Source organism: Vulpes lagopus, chromosome 1, assembly GCF_018345385.1.
Source record: "Vulpes lagopus strain Blue_001 chromosome 1, ASM1834538v1, whole genome shotgun sequence".
NCBI classification, from domain to species: Eukaryota; Metazoa; Chordata; class Mammalia; order Carnivora; family Canidae; genus Vulpes; species Vulpes lagopus.
The window spans coordinates 66,703,785-66,712,469 of NC_054824.1; the positions used below are offsets into that span (position 1 = coordinate 66,703,785).

The 8,685-nt window shown below is 46.6% G+C and overlaps 1 protein-coding gene and 1 long non-coding RNA gene across 2 annotated transcripts in view; one reads left to right on the plus strand and one right to left on the minus strand.

The window, feature by feature from the left end:
• CMTR1 (cap methyltransferase 1) overlaps positions 1-7,517 on the minus strand; it is a 51,222-nt gene extending 43,705 nt beyond the window's left edge. Inside the window, exons 1-2 of the mRNA XM_041757877.1 lie at positions 7,318-7,517; positions 5,029-5,166 (exon numbers count right to left, since the gene is read on the minus strand). Of these exons, the coding sequence (XP_041613811.1) occupies positions 5,029-5,161 (133 nt within the window). The 5' untranslated portion in view covers positions 5,162-5,166; positions 7,318-7,517. The remainder of the gene's footprint in view (positions 1-5,028; positions 5,167-7,317) is intronic.
• LOC121492732 lies at positions 6,414-8,426 on the plus strand. Its single transcript, XR_005988267.1, has 2 exons — positions 6,414-7,093; positions 7,800-8,426. It is a non-coding gene; the product is annotated as an uncharacterized LOC121492732 (long non-coding RNA).
• Positions 8,427-8,685: the final 259 nt, after the last annotated feature.

Below are 8,685 nucleotides of genomic sequence, written 5' to 3' on the forward strand. Positions count from 1 at the left end.
ACCTGTGAAAAGGTTAGGAAAACCTGGTATCCTTCAAAGGAGAGTATGCCCTTGGCCCAGCTCTAGGTGGTTACCAGGCAATTAGGTTTGCTTGAGGACCCATCAGTGGGCACACATCAATGGTATACTATCCCTCCAAATGCAGGGTACAAACCACCCTCAGATCTCAGAGAGAAATCTTCTGTTTTCTTTGTCTTCATAACACTCTTGGACCAAAATGACAGGGAGAACCAAATTTGGGTGGAGGGCTCATTAGGCAAATCAGTGGTGAATCTGGTATAAAATATCAACACCAGAGTCTGGGACAAAGATCTTTCCACTCCATTCCTCCTCCCTAGGTGTTACCTCATGTGCAGATGTCTGTACAGGTTCTGAGAGTGAAGCTGAATGGAAGCTAAAATACCATCCTACTAAGCATTTCTTTGTGAGACCAAGAAAGTGTGCTGGGTAAGCCTTATTTCTTTTATTTCTTATGGTATTTGAAGTCAATTCTTAGCCTGACATGATTTAAGACAAAGTTGCCTAGATTAGTCCTAATGTCCACAACAGCCACAGCCATTGACCACTTTCACCCCTGGGCCTTCAGGGCCACTCTTTTCAGATGGAAAGAAGACAACCATTATGGCTGCAGCAATAACTAAAGAGGAGATTTCATCCCCCAAGACTGGTAAGAATTCAGCAAACACAGAGCAATTTTGTAATGAAGATATAAATTAACAGAAGCAATAAGGTCAGTCTATTAAAATGATTAGTTTCATTAAGAACTTGCCAAAGCTGGGTGGCATTACCATTTACCTTCCCGTGAACTCCCCTTCAAAACCTAACAGAAAGCCCAAAATATTATTTAGAGTTTTCATTTAAGATTTCTTCTCCACCTGTTAAATATCATTACTCTTAAGTCATTTTAAAGAAGAAAAGTTCAAAATTATTCACATAGCAACAGAACAGTAGGGCAAATTTTTTTACATGGCAATAGAACAGTAGGGCAAACATGCCAAGATTAAAAATGACAGTGACAACACATACGGAGGGGCAGCTCCACCCACTAATGGCCAAGGTGAGCAGCACACAGATACAAAAGAATAAATTATGGATTTTAATAAATATCACATCCTGCCTAACAACTGCTGTGGAATATACTCATTCCTGTTTAAAGACTCAATTTCTCCTTCATGTCAGACAAAATGGTAACTCGTTAGAGCAATTTAAACAGATACCGATAAAGGAAGTTTTTGATTAAGGTCATGAATCTGGGCTGACAAGAAAGCGATGGTGTTTCAGGGAGAATAGCCTATTTAGGGAAGAATTAAACCTGGTGGAGGGGAAGGCACTAACTAGTGTGGTGCCAGCAAAAGGGCCTGGCAACTTCCAAAGCAACACGCTGTGGGAGGGCCAGGAGCCCACACTGGATATACAGCTAAGGATAAAAGGAAATTATCTTGGAGTCTAGACCACAGTTTCCCTGAGAGAAACAACCAAAAAGAACAAAATGACCTCTCTCTGCCTCTTCTTACTTCAGAAGGTTGTTATTTAATAGTGAATTTCCAAGAGTTTATTTAGGCTTTAAAATGCCTTCAAACTCTGCCTAAAATACTCAAAAGAACACAGGATGCCACAGTGGCCATTACATTATCCCTTTTATTCTTTACTCTGGTCAGACATCAATCTTTGACCTGGCAATGTACTTACCTTGTCAATAAAGTAAAATAAACAAACTGATTAAACTAAATAGATTTATTAATGAGTCATCACACTGATCTAGCAGAGAAAGGTACAAATAAGGCCCAGAAAGACAGAAATAGTAACTATCTTTTTTTTTTTCTACGTACTCCCTTAAGAGCATCTTTCAATCATCTATTCAGCAGTATGTCCAGGTGGAAGTGGTCGAAGCAAAAGGAAACACATTTGCTTTAATCCAATGACTTGACTAGGAAAGCTGCATATAAATTTCAGTGGATATGTAGTCTAACAAGACAGTAAGCTACCGGGGCACTGTCCAGGGGACACTTGGGGGGCTCAGGTCATGATCCTGGGGCTCTGAGATTGAGCCCTACATCGGGCTCCCTGCCTGGCGGGGGGAGGAAACCTTCTCCCTGCCCCTTTACTTGTGCTCTCAAATATATAAAATCTTTAAAAAAAAAAAAAAAGCCAACTTCAAACAGAGATAATATAAATGCTAAGTATTTAATGAAATGATCTTCTATAGAATGGAGGAGAGATAGGCAAAATGAAAAAGGTAAAGCAGGGATCCCTGGGTGGCTCATCAGTTCAGCGCCTGCCTTTGGCCCAGGGCGTGGTCCTGGAGTCCCGGGATCGAGTTCCGCATCAGGCTCCCTGCATGGAGCCTGCTCCTCCCTCTGGCCTGTGTCTCTGCCTATCATGAATAAATAAATAAAATCTTTAAAAAGAAAAAGGTAAAACATTTTAAGCTTCTTGGAAAAGATACTACTGTTGCCTTCGATAAATTCTATTCAGTAAATATTTATGGAGCATTTATTCCATGCCAGGTATGGGGTGGGTGGAATGTCACAGAGAGCAATCTTGCTGATGAAGACACCAGACCCCCAGCTCTGTTTTTTTTTTTTTTTTTTTTTTTTTTTTTTTTTTTTTTTTTTATGATAGTCACAGAGAGAGAGAGAGAGGCAGAGACACAGGCAGAGGGAGAAGCAGGCTCCATGCACTGGGAGCCCGATGTGGGATTCGATCCCGGGTCTCCAGGATCGCGCCCTGGGCCAAAGGCAGGCGCCAAACCACTGCGCCACCCAGGGATCCCCCAGCTCTGTTTTTGTGACAATACTAAAGCTAAAATAAGCTAACAGGGAAATCTAACAATGTTTATTTGCCTCTGCCTCCTGCCTCATTTTCTGAAAAATAAAAAGGACCAGGGACCTCTGGGTGGCTCAGTAGGTTTGTCATTGACTCTTGATTTCGGCTCGGGTCATGATCCCAGGGTCGTAAGACTGAGCCCCACATCAGGCTCTGCGTGGGGCCTACTTAAGAGTCTCTCTCTCTCCCTCGGCCCCTCCCTCCCTCTCTCTCTCATTCCCTCTTAAAAAAAAAAAAAAAAAAAAAAAGACCAAATGGCCTATTGCCAAACTCATACAAAGTACTGGCCATTTAGATTTCCATCCTGTACTCACAAGAGCAGTAGTCAATCCTAACTGAATCACATGGTGCTACTTCCAGAAAAGGTTAAAGCTACTTGGTATAATTAAGGGAAATGGGGGGGGGGTGGATAATCTCAATTTTAAAAGCCTGAAATTTAAATCAGACTGATTCCTTTAAAAGATCCTTAACCATACCTCCCTCTACCTGTGAGGGAGGTATGCTTCAAAAAGATGCCCCCTGAGATCTGCTTAGAACTAGATACCTCAACACCTGAGTACATTTATTCTCCCAGATGTGCTCTCCCTTCTTCCATTGTAGGCCACCTTTCCCAATAACCCAGGTAGCTCTACCTAAGGAGACTCTACCTTCACCATGCTGCTCAAATCCCAGGTGAAAAAAAAAGAAAAGAAAAGAAAAAGAAAAAGAAAAAAATCCCAGGTGAAAAACAAAACTCCCTTTCTTCAACAGTCCCTAGAGCCACTACACCCAATATGTTTTTGCCCCCCCATGTAGTAACCTCAATTACATAAAGCCTGGAATCCACGGTGACAACTTTAAAGGCACTCATATCTCCACACACAAGGTTATAAGAGTCTCTTATTCAACTGGGACCACAGCTGCACCAAATGCTTTCAGCTGTACTGCCTGTTAAGCTTCTCTGAACCAGCTTCTCAGCACAACTGAGGAGTAACTGCCCTTCAATTAGCCTACCACTTGTAAAAATAGTACTTCCTGCCACTCTCAAAGGATGCTTCACACCCTTTCAGTTACCAATCTGTTACTAAATTTCATTCTAATTTATTAGTAATCCAGCAAAGGATCCCCAAATGCAAAACTGCTGTTGTTCGGGTTGAATAGTGTCCCTTTTTGGAAGGACAGGACCAAGGAACATGACGTTTAGAAATATGGTCTTTGTAGATGTAATCAAGTTAAAATAATATCATACTAGATTAGGGTGGGCCCTGATTCAATGACTGATGCCCTTATAAGAAAAGGAAAATTTCCAACAGACCTACACAGAGAGAACACAGAGGCAAAGACTGGAGTTATGCTGCAATAAGCCAAGAATACCACAGACTGCCAGCAACCACCAGAAGCTAGAAGAGGCAGGAAGGATTCTTCCCAAGAGCCTTCGGAGAGAGCGTGGCCCTGCTGACACCTGGATTTCAGACACGTAGCATCCAGAACTATGGAGAATAAAATTCTGTTGTTATAAGCCATCTAAGTTTGTGGTACTTTGTTTCAGCAGCCCCAGGAAATGAATAAAGCTGGCAAGTCAAGGTAAATGCAAATAGAGCTGCTTCTAATTGCTTGGTCTTTGAGGCAAGCAAGCTCCTAGGCACTCTACAATTTCTTTCACAGAAAGGCATCTATGGACATTGTATGTCCATAACCCTAAAAAACAGGCAGAGTAAAATGTTAGTTTCAACCAGATCAGTGAAATCTTTTGAGCTTAGTGTCAACAGTGAATACTCCAACTCATTTGGGTGTTTCTGATCACAACAGCTGAGGGAATTGAGAAAACAGAATGCAAAAACCTGAGGGGAATTAGGTCAGCTCGTGCAGCCAAGAGTCCATCCCCTGTGAAAGAGCCCCAGGATCATTAGCAGCAATTAACAGCACAGGGCACTCAGTGCTCACCACTACTTCCAACTGGTTGGAAGGCAGCAAAAGAGTGCCACCTACTGCAAGACTAGCCACAGAACTAAGACAGTACTGTTAACATTCCAATTTTTTATCTAAAACAAGTTGCCATTCTTAGTAGACTAGCAGAAGGGAAGAGAGGCTAGAGCCAACATCTCTCTGTAGAACTTGCTCAACTTCCCTCAAGGGGTAGCTGACCGTGTTCTGCCCAATTCAGGCACCTGGGATTCAAATAACCAGATGGCCAGTGGCTTCACATCACATGGGCAAGCATACCTTTTGCTCCATGATTGACAGAAGAGGGAGGTTCGTCATCAGACGTAGAGCTCAGGTTCAGGGCAAGCTCTGCAACTCTTTTCTTCTGTTTCTTGATAGGGGCAGTGCATTCTGGATCATTTCTCCTCCTCATTGTTACTGCAACCATAAATCCAGATAGTCAGCTGCCCTTGTCAGAGCCACTAGGATCAGAGTAGGGATTCCAAAATATAAATCATCAAAGGGATGGGATTTGGCAATTCCAAACAGATTCCAGTGCCAGTTTCTCAAACTGAGGTCCAGGAAGGACGCTAGCCAAGCTCTAGTCTTCAATAATAGCTGTTCGTTTTACTGGAAAATGTGTGGTGCTCACAAACTGAGAGGCCTCAGGGCCTTGATGTCAGATATCAAAAAGTCACAAGCCACAGGGGGGTAAAAGGTCTTGGGTACTTATTATTCTATACTTTTCATGCAACATTGGCCATGTGTATACTGGACATTAATTATGAAACCTAATGAGTATCAACCAATATTTACAAGGTGAAGGAACCATCCCAGAATGACTGCTCCATCACCATTATAATTTTTATCCAGACAATTAAGAGGTTACACAATATAATACGAATACTGGTTTTGGTTTATTTCAGGATGTTTGAAAACATGAAAGAATTGGGAGTTTTCAGTGAGGGTAAGGAATGGAAGCAGTGGTTACTTAGGACTCAGGAAACAGAAGAGTGGGAAAGTTATTGAAACCAGAGGTAGCCGTATCATAGGACTCTGGTGTGAAAATAATTTTAAGAGGGATCCCTGGGTGGCGCAGCGGTTTAGCGCCTACCTTTGGCCCAGGGCACAATCCTGGAGACCCGGGATCGAATCCCACATCGGGCTCCCGGTGCATGGAGCCTGCTTCTCCCTCTGCCTCTCTCTCTCTCTCTGTGACTATCATAAATAATAAAATAAAAAATAATAATAATAATTTTAAGAACACCAACACACCTCCATGAAAAAAGAATGGAAACAATCAGGTACCAGGTCACCATTATCCATGCCCATGGGTAGGTACATGAGAGGTAAGATTGAGGGGAAAAAATAGATGGAATGAAGTGATTGTGACATTTTGAAACCTTAAGGAATGATCAAGTTAAAGAGCAAGCGAGAGCAGTAGTGAATCGGGTGTGGTTCACATACAACTGATGGGCTAGAAGAAGACTCAGAGAAAGAACTCAAAACGTAAGAGCAGACAGGTGGGTGACCAACTGGGCTGCACTTCCTTGAAGAAGGGGAGGTGCAGAGTGACAAAACAGGCTTTTAACACGGACACGGACACAGCAGCCAGAGAGCAACGCAAGGCAAAGACACCGCTGATGCCCTCAACCTCACAAAACCCTGAGTCACATGTTTCGCTTCTCTACAACTCAAGGATGAGCCAGTCAACCCAATGCATGATCTTATTCTAAGGAGGCAATCTCTCTTACTAGCCACAGGCAGGGGTTATCCTGGGGAAGGAAGAACGGGGGACGCTGAACAAAGAGAAAGCAAGACCACGTTTCACTTTAAGCCATCGTCTTAAATGCCGCCCCCGCCAAAAAAAAAGGCCCCTAACAAAAGCAAAAAGGGCCATCTGATTCTTAGCGACTCTGGGAGACTGCAAGCACGGGAAACTCAACGTGGACTGCGTTGGGGTGGGTGCAAAAAAAGGGGGGTGGGGTGGGAGAGTAAAGAGTTGTGTGAAAGGCAGGAGATACTGATGCTCCTCCCCAGGCCACCTTGGATCGGGGCCTTCCAAATCATCTACTCCGACGCTCTCATTTTCCATTGGGAAAACCTGAGGCGCAGGAGGGAAGGCCGCACACCTTAACCAGTGGCCCGCTCAAGTGACCCGCACAGGCCAGAGGAACGTGCCCCGGCAGCGAACTTCTACGTGGAAGCCGCAAGGCCTGTTTCTAGCCGCTGCTCCCTCAAGGCAGGGGCTCACACCCCCTGTCCAGTCGTCTCTCCCAAGGTGTCGGTTTGGCACTGCCACCCTTATCCACGGAGCGAGAGGAGGTCGCAGCTCTCCCAGCCAGTCTTTTCATTTGAAAACAACGTGAGTGTGTGAATGTGTGCGCACAGACGTTCGTCGGCGGCGACTCGGGCTGCCGGGAGCCGGAGGGCGGGTGGGGGCGGGGAGGGCTGAAGGAAGCGGGGGGGAGGGGCGGCGAGGGTCACCACCGCCGGTGCGCGGCCGAGGCGGCGGTGGAGGGGGAAGGATGCTAAGCCCGCGCGCCCGCCCGCCCGCTCGCTCCCCCCGGGCCGCGCGTCGGCACTCACGCTGAGGGGAGAGAGTGAGCTGCCTGGGAGCGGAGAGGCGGGGGTCAGGCCGCCGTTGCCGCCGCCGCCACCAGGCCTGGCCCTGCCGCTGCCAGAGCCGCCGCCTCCTCCCTCAGTTTCGTTTCCCCACCAGCCAGCCGGGTCCGCCGGCCGCGCTGTCGCGCTCGGGTCCCGCCCTGCGGGCTGCGCAGCTTGATGACGTCACGGGCCGCCCGCACCCTCCGCGCGGCCGGGTCCTGGCCCCGGGGAAGAAGGCTCAGGTTCGGGCCCGCCCCACCCCCACCCCACCCCACCCCACCCCACCCGGGGCGGGCCCGGGCGCCTGCGCGGAAGAGCCTGAGGGGAAGGATCCCAAAGCCACGGTGCCCGAGGTGTCCTCGCTTCCCGCCCTGGGGGGCGAGCAACAGACGTAGAAATCAGAAGAGCAGGTGTCGTCACGTCACCTCATTTCATTTGATCCCGTTATTATTTTCATCTTGCAGATTAAGAACAAGTCGGGAGAGGTAAACGGCGAACTGGTTAGGGGCAGAAACCCAGTCTTCGGGTCCACCGCTGTATCCCCAACATCCCGCGCATCGTACATCTTCAACAGCTGTTGAACGAAGGTCGGGAGGAAAAAAGGAATGCTGCCTGTGGCATCTTCCCGTACGGAAACCGATGGCTTCCCATCCCAAGCCCCCTTCCACTTCTCTGGCCAATATGGCCAGAAGTCTGCTTCACATCCTTACTCAGTCACTTCACACCCATAAATTCAAATCTGACTTTATGCTCTCCTGTAAACCTGCTCTTTTTCCAGTGAATGGTGCCACCGTTCATCCTGTTGGTCCAACCAGAAATCTGGGATGGCCCTATCTCCCTCATTCCCCAGAGCCTCCGATACACACTTCATTGAGTTTACCTCCTAATTGTCTCCCAAATCCATACATTCTTCTCCATCCCCATTGGCACAAGCCAGACACTCACCTTCTCTCAACAGGATTCCTCCAATAATCTCCAAATCATTCTTCCTGTCTCCAGTGGTGATGCTTGTAGTATAGAATTTTAAAAATGTATTCTGATCTTGTCATAACCTATCAATGATTAAAACCCGTCAATGACTTGACCTCCCATTTCTCTTGGGTTGAAACTCATGTCTTGACGATGGCTACAAAACTCTTCAGTCTGACCCCATCTGCAGTCGTGCCTTCTGTTATTGGCCCTTTCTCCCCATCCCCATGTCTCTTAAGGGTACAACCCCCTACCTGGATAGTCTTCTCACCCTTTGCTTGGCTAATGTCCACTTATCCCTGAGATGTTTAGCATCCTTATCTGGAAATCTTTCCTAACTCCACAAGTCTGGGTTGGGAATCCCACCCCCAAGTTCCCATA